At 41.8% G+C, this 20064-nt stretch overlaps 1 protein-coding gene across 6 annotated transcripts in view; it reads left to right on the forward strand.

Moving 5' to 3' along the window:
- HIVEP2 (HIVEP zinc finger 2) overlaps window positions 1-20064 on the forward strand; it is a 143831-nt gene that overhangs the window by 112574 nt on the left and 11193 nt on the right. For all 6 annotated transcript variants that reach the window (XM_087776056.1, XM_087776054.1, XM_087776055.1 and 3 more), the window contains 4 exons: window positions 4623-4667; window positions 5952-11575; window positions 12331-12485; window positions 17532-17707. In XM_087776056.1, coding sequence (XP_087632182.1) covers window positions 6161-11575; window positions 12331-12485; window positions 17532-17707 — 5746 coding nt within the window. In that variant the 5' untranslated portion in view covers window positions 4623-4667; window positions 5952-6160. The remainder of the gene's footprint in view (window positions 1-4622; window positions 4668-5951; window positions 11576-12330; window positions 12486-17531; window positions 17708-20064) is intronic.

The following is a 20064-nucleotide window of genomic DNA, read 5'->3' on the forward strand; positions in this document are numbered from 1 at the left end:
GCTTCTAGCTTTACGTGCACAAATCCTGTCCCTTGAAACCAGCAAGTACCAGGGACACAAATGTGCGTTCATAGAAACCTGAGAGTAAAAGCCTGAAACTGGTGTTTGGTCACAGCGAGCTTGCAGTCTACCCTCGATGCATCTGTAACTGGATCCTCTCAGTCAGTTCCCTCAATTCCTGGCTTCTTGGGGAATCCGTGTCAGCACAAGTGTTTACCCAACATAGCAATGGAGAACAGATTCTGCCCTGTAGCTTCTCCTCAAGTAAGCTTAGTACAGTTTGTTCAATCATTTAATAGTAAATTCACAGCGTACTATGTGTATTTGCTGAGCAGTATTTGTTTTCATATTTGCTAGTACTTCTAAATGACATTTTAAAAAACACAGTGTAATGATTAGTTCAGCTGCCCAAATTTAAAAAACATGTGTGTTATTCTAAATGTTTCAGGGTATTTTCAAAACTGTGGTTCTCTGGCTGGTTTTGGAGAATGGCAATGCGTTCAATAAAGTGCTGAAATCCAGAGGCCAGGCAGAACATCTGGGGTGGAATTAAATGAACAAGTTAGAGTAGTGTCTTCAAATGTGAAGAGATAACAACAGCAATTACAATACAGAAAGTAGTAGATTATAATAAATGCACCTAACCTGTTTTAAAAGGCCTGCATTCTTGGAATTGGATGTGTAAAAGGATGTCTTAGAACTCCTGCCAAACTGCAGCAAAAGCACAGGCATCCTTGCATTCCTCAGTAATTCAAGACTTTGCCAAGTGCCAGTGGTTGACATAGGAATTTACAGTCATTCCTAGAGGTGTTCAAATAGACAGGTAGAAGGCCAGCGACAAAACCACAGTCAGATGGGACCCTGTCGTGGTTTAACCCCAGCCGGCAACTCAGCACCACAGAGCCGCTCGCTCACTCCCCCCGGTGGGATGGGGGAGAGAATCGGAAGGGGAGAAAACTCGTGGGTTGAGATAAAGACAGTTTAATAAGTAAAATGAAGACTTAGCCCACCTATGACTTTGCCTAGGTAGAAGAATCTGTAAATCCATGTTTTATTAGGGTTTCCAGTCTTTTTTTTTTTTTTTTTTCACTGGGATGTCAACACCGAACAGCTCTTTGGGGAATATCATTAGTGGGGCAGAGGGAAACATGGGGTAGGACAGCAAGCCAAAGCTGTGCTGTCTTTCTTCCCAAAGGGCCAAGGCAATGTTCTTCTGAGTTGCAGGTGGGGAAGAGCTCAGAGGTGGCCTCTCTTTCTTGTAAGGCTGCTCGGCTGCTGGGCTTATCCCAGACATAAACTAGACTTGCCCAATAAGGGTCTTGGCAGAGGTCTGTGCATGAGTGTAAGGATTTCATAGGAGCCACTGCAGCTTGCCCTATAGAATATGAATTCTTCAGGGGCCAGTTACTGTGGTTTTAGGCCAGCTTTGTGCTGGCAGAGCTGGACAGAAAAGATTTAAAACAGGGCTGGATCTGACCCTTAGTCCTTACGCTAGAGTCAATATTTATTCTGTATGGTGCACTCAGGATTTAGCCTGGAAGACATAAGCTTCCAATTTGTTCACTTGCAAGAGCCGTAATATGAGCTACAAATTGAGAAGTAGTAAAAGTTGTATTTTGCCAAATTTTATTTTAAAGCTGTTGAGTGTAACCATTTTAATGGTCTGAAAAAAAGAGGGGGAAAAAAAAAAAGGAAGGAAGGAATAATCTTAGAGCTCTGGAGTCAACCAGACATACGTCCCCTGCATGCAGCTCACAAAGGCACCTTAGGAAAAGGAGCAACAGGATAATGCTCCTTTCTAGAAAGTTTTAAAAGTCTTGATTTAGTAGGTGCATCTGACATGAATACAGCTCCCGGTTTCCCAGTAATCTTCTCAGGTTCAAAATTTTCACAGAAGTAAAATGTCCTGGTTTGAAACGGGCAGATAGTGCAGTTAGTGTGGCTGGGGGAGCTGGCTCCCGGGCCACATTCCTACTGGGAAACCTGGCTTGGCCCCCGGCCAGACAGGACTTTGCAGCTCCTGTCAAACGATGTGCTCAGCGCAACTCCTGTACGGCTTCTGATCCGTGTAGGTGGGCTCCTCTTAGTCACTCCAGCGGAGCTGAACCGTGCCAAAGGTATTAAAGAAAATGTGCATTTTTATCATCCTTAGTTCCTTAGTTTGAAGTATGTAGTACTTGAAATATAGGGAGTTTCTGTCTATTGAATAGTATATGGTTGATGAAGAGCAATAATGAAAAGTATATTTACAGTGTTTTCTAAAGGAGAAACATTAATCAGTTGAAAAATGGAAGTCTGTTGTAGGCTTAAGCTAGGTTGTGGATGCAGGCAGATCAGATAGAAGCTTGACTGGAAAAAACAGACAGAATGCAAACTAGCTTTGCAGTGTCTTAGATTTCTCCAGTTAGGCCAGTCTCCCATTAGGGAGAAGAAAAAAAAAAAAAAGAAGAAACCAAAAGAAATAATATTAAAGCCATCTTTGACACAGGATGGATGGCAGCTCAGACCAAACCAGAAATGATTATGTTGGTTCTGGAAAGGGATTTATTTTCCTCAGGAGAGTGACTCTGACCAAACTTAAGCCATCAATAATCCCTGTAATTAGTCTATACCTGTTTCATAGTGTAGGTTGAAAAATTATGTAGAAAGTTCTGAAAACAGCAGGACTGCAGCATGGCTTGAACTCTATAACAAGGTCTCAGTCCAGAACAGAAAATTGTTGGTAGTATATTAGCATCATCTTTTGCTCAAATAAAACCATCGCTGTCACGTTTCCGTGACTGGCAGATTTCTTCTCTAAAGGTAGAGGCAGTATGGAACAGAAAGGATACTCCCATCTTCTAGAAATTTCTTCTTCACCATTGGCAAAATTGCCTAATAAGGAGAGAAGTATTTTTCTTAGAAGATGGCTAATAACTTTATGCTTTCTCAGTGAGGAACATTCCCTCTCGTCCCTGTTTCTGCTTCTCAAGTCACACATTTTCCTTTACATTCGGGCTTGTATATTGGTATCATTACTGACCTGAGATTCAGTTTAGCCCCGCTGCTGAAAATGGTTTGCCACTTACCTGCCATTTTCTCATAAGGCACTGCAGAGCTGCTCCGTAGTAACCACTTCTGATATATTGTAAATCGTGCACGAGGATTTCTTTTTCTGTTTGTAGTGACACTTTTTGTTTGAGGAGGTGGATTAGGAAAATTTTAAAAAGTTTTACTTGGATTACTTTTTTTTCTTCTAGAGAGTCAGACAAGACAGTTATTTAAAAATCCATTAGCACGTCAAAGCTGAATGACATTATGACCTAAAATATTCTGGTTTGTATTTGATAGCTTGCTATTATTTTGTACTATATGGGATTCCTCTATAGTTACAGTTTAAAAATGTTATCCATATTTGACTAAACCAGCAGTCCGTTAGCTATTGCTGTCCGAAGTACTGATATGTTATTTGTACTATTAAATAAATAATTGATAACCAGTGTCACAGTAGTCAAGTCATGGGGCTTCACTGACGTCCATTTGTTCTTTGAACGTGGTAATAATTACAAAGAATTAAAAATTATTTTTCAATTTTTGATGACTTTTTGCTTTTATAGACTTTTATCATCTGTTGGTTTTATTCAATGGAGAAAGCATGAGTGCTCTAGCTGTTTTTCTGACAGTTTCTAGTTGAGAATCATTATAGTAGCCTATATCCCATACTCTGAAGATAATACTCCAGCTATTTCTAAAGATCTGTTCTTTAGAGATGCTCTGAATTTTGTCCTAAATAAAAACCATAAAGAAAAGCCGTAAGTGTTGCTTTTGCTATCAAAATTAAAAAACCATCCTTTTTAATGAAACAAAAGCCAAAATCTGTTGTCAAGATAAGATTTGTTGAAAACTGGAAGGCAGGCTCCTCCTTTGACAGGAGAAACGTTCCTTAGGGAAGGCAGATAATGTTCAGGCTCCCTTTTTTAGAAGTGTTCTCTGTGCCAGTCTTTTCTGCAATACAAAGAGTAGCCTGCAGGCTGAAGATGGTCAGACAGGTGGCAAATCGTGGCAGTCACAGCAGTCTTTTAACCATGTATTTGGTCTGTAGTTCTCTTCTTTGAGAAGGCAGCCATGTATTCTTGAGCAGTATCCCACTGGTGTTAACTGATTTGGAAACCTACTTGCATTTCACTACATTTTCTTGTACCTGAGTGGTGACACCCTGGCCAGGATTTCGTTCTGGTCCCTGAAACATTTAATGAAAGGCCTGGAGCATAAAAGTATTAGCTGGAGAGAGGCATTGAAATGGGATTTGCCAATGGGATTCAGGGATAATCCAGGCTTAGTGAAGGCGTAGGAATGAAGAAGGACATTGGCAGCTCTCTTTTGACCGATTCAGGAAGGTGAGACTGCATCAGTTCAGACTTGCAGTTATTCATCTACACACTAGAAACCTAAATACTTTAAAAAGACTCGCACTCATTATTCTTCACAACGTGGTTGCTCAGACCTCTAAGACACAATGTGAATTTTTTCCAGTGGATGGATAAATTAAATTTTCAGGCCTCTGCTGTAAAGAATAGAAAACTTTCTTCAGCATTATGCTTAATATCAAGAATTTCTTATGATTGTTTTTTTTATTACTACAGGAAATTTGAAGATGGTCATGCCTGTTAGATTCCTAGAAGATGCAGGTAATTGTTTTATACTGAAAAAAAAATCATATATTCCCATTCCCTATGTCGTTTTTTGTACTTTGCTAATGTTTCTTCAAGCCCAATTCAGTTTTTCCACTGTAGAAATGAAAAATGTTCCAGTATCTCTAATACTGCTTTTTTTACCATTTTCCTCACTATTGTAAAACTATGACTGTCCTTATAATTCTCACTGTCACGTCCAGAAAATATCCTGTGTTTGGATAATATGGAAGCAGGAAACCTACATTGTTCTTCAAATTCAAATGCTGTACTTGTCTATGAAAATCATTCCTCTGAGCATTTCTTCTTTATAATAGAACTGTGGAAACCTAGTGCATTTAAGCATAAACAGTACATGTATAGTTGGATGGAAATTTCAATAGTGAAATATAAAATGCTAAAGGCACATAAACACAGTCATAACTTATTTCTTTAACACGTGTTTTACCTCTAGTAAGACATTCTCACTAAAATTTAATATAGTGGTTGGAAGATGGAGATGTGGAAAGGTAGGAGTAGTGTTGCGTTCAGAATGCTTATTTGCTGTCTCTTTTTTTTGACTGTTTAAAAGTCGTTTAAAAGGGCGATCAACACTTTCTTGTAAAACCAGTTAGACGGTCTAAGGTAAGAAGTACCTCACTTAAGCCATCTTAAAATTTGGTATATACTCCAAGGTAGTCATCTAGGATTTCTGCCTAGCTGACAGTGAGAAACAGGCATCTCCAGAGTGGAAGGCCATGTGCATAGACATCCCCTATGTCTGAAGTACCCGTCACGATATGGAAAGATTTCTCCTCTGGAAGTACTGATCACCCTCCTCTGACTTTAGAGGAAGGCCAGGTGACTAAAGTACATGTCTGAACTGTAGGTGAGTAATACCGGATAAGGTAATTCCCACGCATCGTGTTAGGACTCCATTTTCAGCAGCGATTTGTTGAAAGAGCTTTGAAAGTAGGTGGCGGATATTCTGAGAATCGAGTCTTTAAACTGTCCCCAGAAAGCCTTCCAAAGCTTCTGTTCAGTTTGGAAAGTCTAGATCCCTGTTTCTGTTCCTAAGGCTTTTATTGAGTAGTGACTACGCTTGTGTGCAGTCTCTGGAGCCAGGCTTTACTGTGTCTCCTGACAAAAGGGCATTTTGTGAAAGGTAGTTACCTTTACTTAAGTCCCTCAGTATTTTTCATGAAAGGCTCAATGAAAGTGCAACTGACTGCATTGATGTTATTTTGCATGGCTGTATTAATTGATGTGTGTGGTTTCTTTGTTTTTGCTTTTTTCTTACAGATAGCTGTGTCACCATGGAAGAGATGAAGAGAACTTTGCTCTAGTAGATCACAAATATCTCTGGGTCATTCTGCATCTCAGAATAATAACAATGGAAAATGTCCAAATGCTATAACAAGTCTTTGCAAATGTAAAATAAACTGTTTAGGAAAGTTCCTGCCATGAACAGAACTGTATAATACTCACATTAGTGTACAGACACAAATCTAATGCCTATAGACTACTGCGTGGAAAGTTCCAAAGAGAAAGAAAAGTCTGTGAACTTGCAACAGCCCTGGAAAAATGGGAGCAACAAAACTTTAAAAAGCACAGCTTTGGACACACTCCATGTGTCTGCACAGCTTTCAAGTGAACTAGCACTTAAGACCTTGTGTAACAAAATGGACTCTGGGGACACAGCTATAGGGCAAAAAGCTACCTCAAGGTCTGGAGAAACTGCTAAAGTACCAAGTAGATGGAGGCAAGAACATTCAGCTGTTATTAAGATGAGCACTTTTGGCAATCAAGAAGTACAGAGGCAACCACAAATAGATCACGAGCAAATTGGAAACACAGCATCAGCACAACTTTTTAGTTCTGGGAAACTGGTATCATCGAATGAAACTGCACAGCAAGTCACAGAGAAGCAATATCCACAGCATCGTCCAAGTCCTTACTCATGTCAACATTCACTTTCTTTCCCACAGCATTCATTGCCACAAGGCTTCTTGCACAACATAAAGCCACATCAGAGCTTGGAAGGCCCTCCGTGGCAGTTTCCTAGCCACTTGCAATCAGTTGCCTCAGAGGACTTGTTTCCTTTTCATATGCATAGCCATAGTGGAGGTTTCTCCAGGAAGAAGATTTCAAGTTTGAACCCTGCATACAGCCAATATTCACAGAAATCTTTAGAACAATCAGATGATGCTCACAAAAAGGAGCACAAACCCAAAAAGCCTGGCAAGTACATTTGTCCTTACTGTAATCGGGCTTGTGCCAAACCTAGCGTACTTAAAAAGCATATTAGGTCTCATACTGGGGAGCGACCGTACCCTTGTGTTCCTTGTGGTTTCTCCTTCAAGACGAAGAGCAACCTTTACAAGCACAGGAAGTCACATGCCCATGCAATTAAAGCAGGGTTGGTACCTTTCACAGAATCGGCAGTCTCTAAGTTGGACCTAGATGCCAGTTACATCGATGTGGAAGCTGAAATACATTCAGACGGCGAGCAAAGCACGGACACTGATGAGGAGACCCCTCTCCTAGTGGAAGGGCCTGACAAACTGAGCCCCATCCCGCAGCTCCCCCTGGACATCGCTAGCAGGAGCAGTTTTCACTCCTCCATGGAAGAGTCCTTGGTGGGGCCAATGAAAGTGCCCATTTTGATTATCCCTAAAAGTGGAATTCAGTTACCCAGTGAGAGTTCACCATATATTGGCTCTGATATGTTGCAAAACCCATCCTTAAGTACTAAGTCTGATGACTCTCATACAGTTAAACAGCGACTTGCACTAAGACTGTCAGAGAAAAAAGGGCAAGATTCTGAGCAGTCGTTAAACCTCCTGAGCCCACACAGTAAAGGAAGCACTGACTCTGGTTATTTTTCCCGCTCAGAAAGTGCTGAGCAACAAATTAGCCCACCAAATACTAATGCAAAGTCTTACGAAGAGATCATCTTTGGGAAGTTCTATAGGATTAATCAAAGGACAGCACTAACAGTAGCCACAACAAATCAGGAACACAGTTTAATGGGTAGAAAGGGCAAAGCAGAGCCATTACCTCTTTTAAATAACAGATTAGATATCAAGATGCTTGAGGAACACATTTCTCAGCTGACTCCAAATAAAGAAGAACTCATTGACTCCAGTAATTTGAGCACTATTAAATCCACACAAGTTTATCCAGGCAGCAATACAGAATCTAGACAATCCCAGACCACCGCATCATCTGTCAAAAGTGAATCCAACCTGTACCAAGTCAGTCAGCAGGGTGACGTGCCCGTCCTTCTAGAGCCCCCAGTAGATTCCTCTCCTCTTATTAGAAGTAACTCCATGCCAACCTCTTCTGCAAACAACCTAAGTATTCCCCCATCTCTGAGAGGAAGCCATTCATTTGATGAGAAGATGACTGGCTCAGATGATGTGTTTTACCCCGGGACAGTGGGAATATCCCACCAAAGGATGTTGAGAAGACAGGCTGCCTTTGAACTACCCTCTGTGCAGGAAGGGCACTCAGATTCAGACTATCATGGAAGGCCAGGGAAAAATACCATTATTGCTTCCAGCAGACAGACAGGAGGTGAGAAAGGACCATCCTTAAAAGAGAAGAAAGGAGACAAGACCTTTTATGACTATGATGCCAGTGGAAAGCACTACAGAAAGTGGGAAGAATTTGAAGCTCAGAAGCAGAACTACAGGGACTCGCCATCCTTAGGTGGGATGAACAAGGGGGGAGAATACTTTGTTGATCCACTTGGACAATCTCAGGCAGTGCCATCCATGCTTGGAACAACTTTTGAAAACAGAAAGCGCAGGAAAGAGGAGAGTGTTGGAGATGAAGAGGACAGTCCCATGCTTTGCAGCAGTACGACTGGCACCACTGGGGGAATTCAGCCTTTGGACTTTGATCCCAAATCCCAAATTCAGGAAGTGCCAAGGAGTGGATTTGCCCTTCAAGGCCTGGACAATGCTGCCCATGGCCATGCAGAGCGTTTTGAAATCTGCAGGCCTTACTTGCAGTCTGGAAGCCCGGCAGCTTCTCTGGAAGACTCATCCTTAACTGCAGAGCAAGAAAAGACTGCAGAATCACTGGCTAGAAAGCCCCCTGGAAATGTCATCTCTGTCATTCAGCACACAAATTCGTTGAGCAGGCCAAACTCATTTGAAAGGTCTGAATCTACAGAACATATTGCATGCCAGCAGGAAAAGATGTATTCACCATCTGAAACATGCGAGAGTGAGATTTGTGAGTCCCCGATGAGCCCAGACCGGGCTCCACAAACGGAAAATGCTGACACCAGTAAGCCGTCTCCATCCCAGCAGCCTCAGCCGTATCATATGCAGCCCAGGTTGGTTCGCCAGCACAACATTCAGGTACCTGAAATTCGTGTCACGGAGGAGCCAGATAAGCCTGAGAAAGACAAAGAAGTGCAGAATAAAGAGCAGGAGAGACCCACCGAAGAATTCCAGTGGCCTCAGAGAAGTGAAACCCTTTCTCAACTTCCAGCCGAAAAGCTACCACCCAAAAAGAAGCGTTTACGACTGGCTGACATGGAGCACTCCTCTGGCGAATCCAGCTTTGAGTCCACAGGTACAAGCCTCTCTCGCAGCCCTAGCCAAGAAAGTAATTTGTCCCACAGTTCGAGTTTTTCAATGTCCTTTGAAAGAGAAGAGAATATGAAGTTCATCACGCCTCCCAAACAAGATGAGTTTGGAAAACAGTCTGAGTTTTTAACAGTTCCAGCTGGTGCTTACTCACTTTCTGTTCCTGGGCATCACCATCAGAGGGAAATGAGACGCTGCTCATCTGAACAGATGCCTTGTCCTCATGCTGCTGAAGTCCCAGAGATCCGAAGTAAATCCTTTGATTATGGGAACCTGTCTCATGCCTCTTCAGCTGGCACACCTACTACGGCACTATCTCCATCCCGAGAAAGGAAGAAATGCTTCTTGGTTCGCCAGGCTTCCTTCACTGGTTTTCCAGAGATTTCCCAGACTGATCAGAGCACAGAACAAAGTATAAAGCAGGAGCAGATGGAACATGCACAGGCTGGTCTTCGCTCCTCCCAGCTTGCCTGGCATCACTCCCCTTCCCCTGTACTTCAGCCCATTCAGGTAGATGACTCTGGAAAACAGGCTATTGGCTCTTGTGCTCAGCTCAGTAATAGCTCACCCCACCTTGCCCAGCAACAGGCTCTTCTTGCAGACAGCCCGGAAATGTTAAGGACTCCCTTGATCCAACAAGCACCTTATATTCCTAACAAACATCCATCAGAGCAGCAGCAGCTATTTGCACATCAGGAAAAAGTCCCTTTCCCCCCTATTCATAGCACCTTGTTTCAGTTCCCATATCCAGCTGTCTGCATGGTTCACTTACCACCATCCCAGCAGCCTGTCTTGTGGCAGTCATGCACAGAACCTCTACACTTCCAGCATCATTTTGTACAACAGCTGCAGAAATCTTATGGCAAACAGCCTTTCCAAACAGATGTTCCTCCAAGTTATCACCTGGAACATGCACCAGAGCTTATTGGAAAGAAACCAGCTGATTATGTGCATGCTAAAGAGCAAGCATACCAGCATTACTCGGGAACATCTGGGCAGTATTCAAAAAGTACTCTTGCGAAGTACCAGTCAGACCATAGCATTAAACCAACAGATACCTCCTCTGAGCAGCATCTTCAGACAGATTTTGATTCCCCAAGTGATGGATCTGTACAGTCTTTGCCAGGAACAGTTGTTCCCGTCAGGATTCAAACCCATGTGCCATCTTACGGTAGTGTCATGTACACAAGCATTTCCCAGATCCTTGGACAGAGCAACAGTCCTGCGATTGTAATTTGTAAAGTTGATGAGACTGTTTCTCAAAGAACATTGGCAACTAATGCAACCATGCAAGGAATTGGATTTAACATAGCTCAGATGTTGGGTCAGCATGGAGGGCTAGAAAAATATCCTTTGTGGAAGGTGCCGCAGACACTACCACTGGGACTGGAGCCACCAATTCCCCTGTGTTTGCCTTCCAGTTCGGACATGGCTTCTACCTTGGGAGGAAGCAAGCGAATGCTTTCACCTGCCAGCAGCTTGGAGCTCTTCATGGAGACCAAGCAGCAGAAACGAGTCAAAGAAGAAAAAATGTACGGGCAGATAGTTGAGGAGCTAAGTGCAGTTGAGTTAACTAACTCAGATATAAAGAAAGATTTTCCAAGAATGCAGAAGCCTCAACTAGTCAGGCAGAGCTGTGCTACCGAGCCAAAAGAAAGTCTGCCATCCATGTCATCCTCTTCACCGCTGTCATCCTCATCATCTCAAGATTTCCCACCTGTCAACGTGCCAACAGCTGATGCTTTCCCACTGAGCAGGGAGAAACTTTCCAGTTTTGATTCCACGTCACCAGGGCAGAAGTCCAGTGGCCCTTCTGAAGGAAGAGACTCGCCAGAAGAACTGGATGTGGATGAAACAGCCTCAGATATGAGCATGAGTCCACAGAGGTCTTCATTGCCACCAGGAGAAATTCAGCCAGAAGATCAACTGAAACATCAAAAATTGCCTCTTGGGATGTTAGTCCAGATGTCATCCAATACCAGTGGGAAAGTCACAGGCTCAACCATTCTTCTGACAGACGTAGCAGATTTTCAGCAGATCCTTCAGTTCCCAAGTCTGCGCACTACTACTACTGTGAGCTGGTGTTTCTTAAACTATACGAAACCCAATTACATTCAGCAACCAACCCTCAAATCTTCTGTTTATGCCTCATGGTGTATAAGTTCGTGTAACCCAAACCCATCTGGGCTAAGTACAAAGACCACTTTAGCACTTTTAAGGTCCAAGCAAAAAAACACCACGGAAATCTACACTCTGGCTGCTATGCATAGACCTGGAGCTGGTAAACTGACATCATCAAGTGCATGGAAGCAGTTTGCTCAGGTAAATAAGAGGTTTTAATAAAATTAAATTAGTATATCTTTATTTGAGAAAATACTAGTAAACTATGAAATGTAAGTTAATGTCTTTTTAAAAAAAAAAACATCCTCCATTGGGAAATCAGACATTGACATCTTCCCGTGACAACTTTTGAGCCTTAATTTACCTTTCTTCAAGCTCTGCTACTTCTGTTGTCTCTGTCTCCATTTTCAAAATCAGATGTAAAAAGTGAGGCTTTTAAAGCCCTCCCTTCATGTATGCCAGAGCCTAATACATTATCTCCTTTTATTTTGTCCTTTGTTTTTGCCATATCCTGATTCAAACAGTATCAGACACAAACATCCACACGCGTTTGTAAGTAAAGATTAAGTTAAAATTGAGTAAGGATCTTCAGATCCATTTAATGTCTTTTACACACTGATTCTTCCTCATGGACTAAGCATTAGATAATGGTGCCAGGGAAAATTCTGTAATGGCAATAAATTACCTTCTAAGGCTTTTCCATCTCTATTTTCCATGATTTTTTTTCTGAGGAAAGATACGGTGCTGTCTTTTCTGTCAAGACTCTCGTAAAAATTTGTCCATGCTGCCCCCTCTCTTATTCTCCGTCAAAGTAAATGGGACAAATTAAATCGTCTTACAGAGTTGCACCAAAATGAGAGTTTGGCTTTGACCTGGAATGTTAAAAGTACTTGAAATGAAGTGTGCGTTTATTGTGTGCTCCAGCAGTAACACCCTTCCTTGACTTTGTTCTACAGATGAAACACGAGCCATTCTTCTTGTTTGGCAGCAAGCTTGAAAAGAAAGTAGTGGGGAATATTATAAAAGAAAGAGTAAAAGGAGACATTCATGGAGATAAAGACATTACATCCAAACAAACTGAGCCGATACGAATTAAAATCTTTGAAGGAGGGTAAGAAAATGCAACTGGAAATTTCAAGCTCAGCCTGTGATTTTAAAGAGATTTGAAAATTAATATGAATGAATTAGGATGTGAGCAGTCTCCTGTATTCCTGCCATGTCTTGTAGCTCCCCAGCCTCTTCTTTTTTTGTGTATATGTCAGTCTTAAAACAAACTACGGGGTACCTGTATACTTACTCTTGGCTCCACTTTGCTCTTAGGACAATTATATTTTCTATCTGTGTGAGAGCACTCACTTGAAATTGTTGCTTTCATTCCTTAGGCCGTAAAGAAATGGATAAACAGTTAACATTTTGATATTTTCTATACCATTTCTTTGTATTTAATGGCTTCCATGAGGATATCTTTCAATTTTTAGACTCTGTGGACCTCCACTCACTTCAGTGGGTTAGCTAGGCATGCTTACTCTTATTCTTGTAAATTTTTATTATTTACTGAGGTTGGATTTTGGAGATAAAATGTAAGATGACAATGAAATCTATGATATCTAAGCCTAATCCATAGATCTGTCATGTATGGTTGATAAAATAATGTTTAATTTTACCGTGGCCGTCTATCACTCAAGTGATAACAGAAACAAATAACAGAGAGAAGGGAAAAGGAGACCTGAAAGCTCATTAGCATTGTTTTGAGGCTTAAGAAGCTTGTTATAAAAAGCAAATGAAATGGACACTTGTTTGCATCTGCAGTACACTCTAAAATGGAAGATATTGTTTTATTTCTTTTACAGAATTCTGACACAATGCAATTAATTTGCCAGTTGTTAGTAGGGAAGAGTCAGGTGGCTGAACAAGATGTGTTTTTCAGTCTTACCAAACTCAGATGATCTCACAGCACTGTGTTATTGGGGTAACTAAATAGGTCAGGATGGAGATGTGAGAAATTTGTACATCCGTTTCCTTCTCCCATCAGTTTGTACCCTTTAAAATCTCAGTTGTCCTTCATTAACATTATGTGTTTTGGCTCTGCTTGGATAGTCTCCATGAAATGAACATTGGCAATTCTCTGTAGTCTGCAACACTGAAGGAGTATAGCCTACATCTTGCCTGAAAGGTAGAAAATGTTATTTTGGAGATTGTGACAGGTATGCTGGCCCAGACACCCTGATCCTGGCTGTTCTCTGTAGTTGTACACTGTCCTAGTACCCAAGCCAGTAGGCTGGCTGCACAAGAGTGACCCAAATTCAGGGGTGAGCCTAAGTTTACAAGAAATTTAAAGAGCTGTTGCTTCAGCTCACACCCACTTTGAAGTACAAAATTTGCCTGCTTCCCTCTATTCATCATTTCTGAATTTGGATCACCCAGCTGAAGATAGTCTGCACTGATGTAAGCTGCGTGATGAGAGGTCAGAAGAGTAAACGGGTGTTAAGAAAAGCGACCTAAAGGAGAATTCAGATCAGTGTGAGCTGCAACAGATCACTGCATAAAACACTTCTACCGTCCTACACCTTCTTTAAGAAACATTGTATGTTACTTACACCGTCTTAAGTTTCCCTGTGCACCAATAAGGTCTATGAAGCTATTTATATAAAGACATATAATTCACATGTCACCTGAAAATGTCTCCTAGTAATACTTGGCTATGTTTAGATATCCTTTGAGTAGAACAAAACATAAGAAACCTTGATGTGCACATTAATTTCTGGAGCAGAGGGGACAAATAACCTGTGCAATAGACTGGGACTTCCCCAATAGGATCATATAACCTGCAAAGCTACAGTGAATAAGATGATGTAGCGTTAATGGGTCCACTCTTTTCTTATACATCATAATTTTATCATACATTTTATAGGAATTATTTGTGGAAGGATAGATTTATTTTTTTTAATTAGTTTGGCTATTTTTTTTTAATGGGTCTAATATTCTTTACATGTTATATCCACATCTTTCATTGTTTTCTGTCCTGACTATTGAATTTGTCCTCCTCTTCAGGTTATTGTTCATGACTTCTGAAAGCTAGTTTTTATCATGGGTGGGTTTCCATGCTTCCTTGCTCTTGTACAGCTGTTCTGTTGTACTGTTCTGCTCTGCTCGCCAAGCTCATCTTTGTATCATCTCGGCACGTGCAAGTGGTGCGCTGAACTACGCAGCAAATGTCTGTCAGTTTTGTTTCACATTTTCTCCCCTGGACAGACGAGTGCATGGTGATATCTTATTTCAGCAGGGTATTTTCATTTTGCTTTTTGTTTGTCTTGGGAAGTGGATTTGCTTAAGTTTCTCTTGCTTTTGTTTTGTAAGTGCGAAGAAGGCAATTCAGAATCCATAGTTGAGAAAGATCTGCGGTTGTCAGTTTTTGGTTTGTGGGAAAGCCTGTCCGCTGGGCAGGGGAGCGCAGTTGTGCAGCTGCCTTGTGCCAGGGGAGTGGAGCGCTCCTATGGCAGGTGGGCAGAAAGCAAATGGACGGGGCTGGAGATGAGAGAGAAGCTGAAGGAACAGAGTGAACGGAGTTGAGCCGACAAGTAGATGTCACAGCACATCACCACCTTGCTGCACCAAAGACCATCAAGAGCAGTTTGTAAGCATCGCAGCAGAGGGGATTTTGAAGGAGGAAGCTAACAACCATATTATTACGTCTGGCAGGTAGCTTGATTCGAATGAAATGATCTGAATCACAAAATCTGCTTTCCATCATCTGTGACTGCAAAACCCTGATGGGTTATGAAGCAGTGTTCCTCAAAGAAAAGCAGCAATTTGAAGTTCAGTACTTGCTGCAGTATAGTTAGTTAGTTACTAACAGCAAGAAAGGAGGGACAGGGCAAACATGCCCGCTCACCTGATATCTGGCTTAATGACATTATCAGCTGACAGCAGGAGTTCACAGTTTGCTTATGTTTGCTCTTTTATATCTATCAGTGATACGCTCTAATTGAAAATCCCCAATAAAATAACATTTTGGATAGAAATTGCAGGACTCTGAAGCTTGTTAATGCTTTTTAACTCTTGAGTCCCATTCAAATCAAGCTCAGAGCAGCAGTGACCATAGTCCTTATATGAAGGTTGTGTAGTGGGAAGGGGGACATTACTGAAAGCTTTGAGAGAGGCATGAGTTAATAGTAAGATGTAATATTCCTGGGGGCTAGAAAGATAATCACCATAGACTCAGTCTGGTGTTTCATTTTTTGGACCAGGCCTTCTTCAAATGTCAAATTTGTGTGTGTCATTTCTCTTACAGTCATTGTTATGAAGTATTGCGAAGCATACTTAGAGAGTCAAGGTCAGTTATCGCCAAGAACTGTCCATATGAATGATGAAGAGACAGATCTTGTCTAATTGTCTTTGTGCCCAATGGGATCTGACAGGTGACAGAAGCTGGTGGAATGAGGTCAGTCAGGGAACAGCAGAGATGGAGCAACAGAAAAGCACATGTTATAACACAGCATCTATCTTACCAGTATCAATCAGGGGTGATATACTAGACTCTATCCCAGCAAAATCAGACTGTAAGGAGAGATGAAAAGAAGATAAAATGGCACTCTTTCAAACAATAATGGACATTTTTTCTGTCTGTGGGAGAAAGCCTGGAGGTAGTTGATGAAGCAGTGGATAGAGAGGCGACTAGGAGTCATTGGCATGTGTTTTTGAAGGAGAACCTGGGAAATGAGGCAGACAGAAAAGCAGAATCCCAGAAACGTTACACAAAACACCCTGCTACAGAGATGGCTAAATATTAAATGACATTGGAAAAGGGAGTGGGCCAACTTTATTGGAAAGGAGATGAAAAAAACTGAATTTAGGCATTCACATTTGAAAGAGGAGCTGATGTGTTTAATAGAAAACAAGATGGACATGAGAACAGGACAGTGTTTTATGTATTTCTAAGATATTAGCTTCAGCATTTATATTGCCAGTGATCTGGCTGAACATATGGAAGAAGTGTTCATCTAAGAAAAGCACACTTGAAAAATATTTCAGCTCTGCAACCCAAAAATTGCCACTTGCTTCTTGTAGAGTTATCATCACATTAACAGAATCTTTCACACAGTCCCTTATTTATTTAAAGTGCTGACTGTCAGTACCAATGATATTTTGTGGGCTGCACATCTGCAGGGTGACTGAAAGTACTTTGTCCTGCTTAGGGAGAGGGCAATGGAGGACAGAGGGCAGAAAAAATATTATTTCTCAGTTCTCGCAATTTCTGGATTTTACTTTGGGTGAATGAGGATGAAATTCTCCCTCTAGGGAATGCTCAGCACTCTTCAAACCTCAGAACAGCCTGAGCACTTCCCCTGGGCCTTTTTAGATTTCAGTATTAACAATTTATCATGATAGTAAAGGCAATGTGCAGCTTTACATAGATTTGCATATCTTATTTATTGTCTAACTACACACTATGTAATCAGCAAAAATAGCACGGAATGCTTACGCCTGTGCTAAGAAAAATTCCTTTTACAGCGCTTTCTGCTAAGTATGCAGGTTGGAAGTTTCCCATTTTGTTTCTAAAGCAGCACGGACCCAAGTGAACTCAACTTGGTGTCCCTTAGGGAGGGATCTGTCTTCAGGAACTTCAGGCATCTGTAGTGTAAATGCGTACCTCCTTGCTAGTCATCTGCATTCCCTTTATGCTTAATGGGGAGAAACGGGCATTTCCAGGATGTGATTTATCTGATCCCAAGGGATAAATACACTAAAATAGTTAAATGAACCATGCCACAAAACAGCGCTGTTTTCAGTGGTGGTAGATGCCTGCGTTGTATAAGGCTACAGTTAGCTGAAATAAATCCAACCTGCAGACTTGTGTTTGGAGTTGTGCTGTGTCTATAGGAATGGCAGCTGATCTGTTTCCTGACAAGGTGTTTATACTGTTCTCATACTGCAACCCTTTGGTCTCATGTTGTTAAAACACACTGGGACCAGTGCATTCCCTGAAAGGCAAATACTTTGTGAGTTCCAACCTGGAAATTCATTAGTTTCTATGGACTTCTGTGGATTTGTTGTGATGAGATATATACAGGATCAGGATCAGATGCATAAAGGTGATGTTTGTGCATGTATGTGACCTAGAGTCTCTATGATTTAAATGCTTGCTCTCTTCCAACAGGTATAAATCAAATGAGGATTATGTCTATGTCAGAGGTCGTGGCCGAGGAAAGTACATTTGTGAAGAATGTGGAATTCGCTGCAAAAAGCCAAGCATGCTCAAAAAACATATCCGCACTCATACTGATGTCCGGCCTTATGTATGCAAGTTGTGCAATTTTGCCTTCAAAACTAAAGGTACTTGACCCTTTTTGCTGAACTCTTGCTGCTTCCCAAAAAAAATCTTGAGCTATTTTGCCATCTGGGATCCAAGCACCCTTTGCAATCAAGGAGAGAATTTTCTTCAGAATAAAATTATTGTGTTTATATATACAGGACTTCATGAGAGAGGTTTTTCTCTTCTGTTTAATTGATTCAGGGATTTTTGCGAGACTCCAAGACTCCTTGAATAGCTTCATTAAGAGCTATAGGCTCTTGGCCGGTCCATCTGTCTGCAGAGAAAATGTAGTGGCATAGGAACCGCCCTAACAAATAATACTTTCTGCCAAAATTGTTACATGGTGCAAATTTTAATTGCAGCAACACTTAAATGCTACCAGGAGAGTACACTTGTTATGACATAATGTAGAAGCAGAGCATCAGCTGCTGAGGAAAACATGCCTTCACGGGCTTTACAGTGGGTCAGTTGCAAGTTTATAAATAATGTATGTCTCCCAGATGGGCCACTCCATCCACTGTGGCATTAATTATGAATAGAGATCTGATAGCTTGTGTTCACATGTATTTATCAGCACAGAAAAAAGCTTCCATTTGTCACCCTGAGGCCACAGATAATGATATTCTTTGGAATTTGGATTTGTGTTGCAACTACCTCCTTAAAAGAAAAAAATCCTTTTCTTTGGTAGCATTTCTTTGTAGCACAGCCCAAATGAGCCTTACATTCTCAGTTTCTTAGCTTCCCTTTGGCAGATGAGGGAAATGGACTCTGGTCCCAGTGCGGTGAACTTACTCGAAGGGGGAGAGAGGAAGCTGAAGGAAATTTCTCCCAAGATCCCACTGCAGCTTCATGGCTGTTTTGAGGATTGAGAATTGTAATAGTTTCCATGACTCCAGCACTTCTTCCTCTGCCAAAGATGGGAACAGCTGATGGATGGTAGTAGACCCATCAACCTAATTTAAGATGAGAACTTTCATGGGGGTGTAGAGACAAAGACAAGGAGCTGCTCATTCGTAGTCCCAATAGACCATCTGGTGAGCAGTTCTGGGATCGTTGTTTACATTTGCCATTGCTGGAGGAATGGGTCTTGAGGAGGGACTTGAAGGAGGATTGTGGTTTTGCAGCTGTGTTCAGAGAGGACATTCCAGACAGAAGAGATGGCATGGAAAGAAATGTGAAATTGCTTGCTGAGGCTGGCATTTCTGGCAGAGAAGAGAAAACAGGGAGGAGGTGGTATGCTGTTGCACAAGAAGGGCATGAGTAGGAAGAGGCTAAGTTAGCCTTCAAAGTACAAGAAGTGTTTAACTGGTGTATTACTGCTTATGAGCTGTTGTCAGCCTCATAACTATTGTTGCTATTTTGCTGAGAAGAGTAGGGGACAGACCTTCAGAGGTACTTAGGTTTTCAGTGTACACCCTGAGCGTTTAGCCATCCAGAGGCATCAGTGGAAGTTAGACTTCTCATGCAGTGCACAGGCACAATAAGAAACTCTTACTGCGAAGGGAATTATTTGAACTAGCTGGGACTGAAAGTCAGAGGAGAGAAGACTGACTTGTGAGCTTCTAAGCACACCTCCACTATCCAACAGAGTGGTACAGTGTTGCTGCCCCCAGGTTGCATGTGCCACACGCACCATCTGGAGACGCTGGTTGGGGTCCCAAAAGCAGCATAGGTGCATTCACAGGGTGCTTTCCTTGAGCTAAGAAGCACTACGTCGTGGTAGTGGGTTGAGTTTGCTTGTGCCATGCTTTCCCCGCTGGGTGTTGCAAATGTGACTGAAGTGGCTAATGGATTAAAGTGATATTTTGTTTCTCCAGCTTGTGCTTTGTGCTCAAGATTCTTTGCCATGAAATGTCTCTTGGGGCCAGTCTCAACCCAGTTTTCTTATCTGTGAAAAAACAGACCAAGACAGGCACTCCAGAAAGTCAATAGTCTAGTGTTAGATTGCTCCCTCAGGGGAATGGGACATCTGATTTCAAATCCCTGCTGTGTCTGGTTCAGATCCGTACTCCAAAGCAGGGAGCTGAACCTGGATTTCCCACATCCCAGGTGAATGCTGTAAGTACAGCTCCTCTCAGTTCAGAGATTGCAGCTAGATGGTAAACTTGCATGGAGAAGTCTCCCATAAATGTCTTTTTTTGTGGGGTACTTTTGGTTCAAAATGCTTTGAACACACTGAACATTTGGAGCCTACATGTGAAGTAAATGGGAGAGCCCTTAGCTTGGAAGTACCACTTTCAAGGAGTGAAACTAGGAGTGTGAGCCCTGAACAGCTGGTGTGCATTGGACTTACTTTGATGTCTGGGCAGTCTGTACATATCATGAAGACTGAGCCCAGGGATAGATAACATCCAAAAGTGAGTTTTTTAGCTTGCTG

The sequence above is a fragment of the Nipponia nippon genome, unplaced genomic scaffold (assembly GCF_047370975.1).
Source record: "Nipponia nippon isolate SJK-2023a ecotype South Korea unplaced genomic scaffold, ASM4737097v1 scaffold_4, whole genome shotgun sequence".
Lineage (NCBI taxonomy): Eukaryota > Metazoa > Chordata > Aves > Pelecaniformes > Threskiornithidae > Nipponia > Nipponia nippon.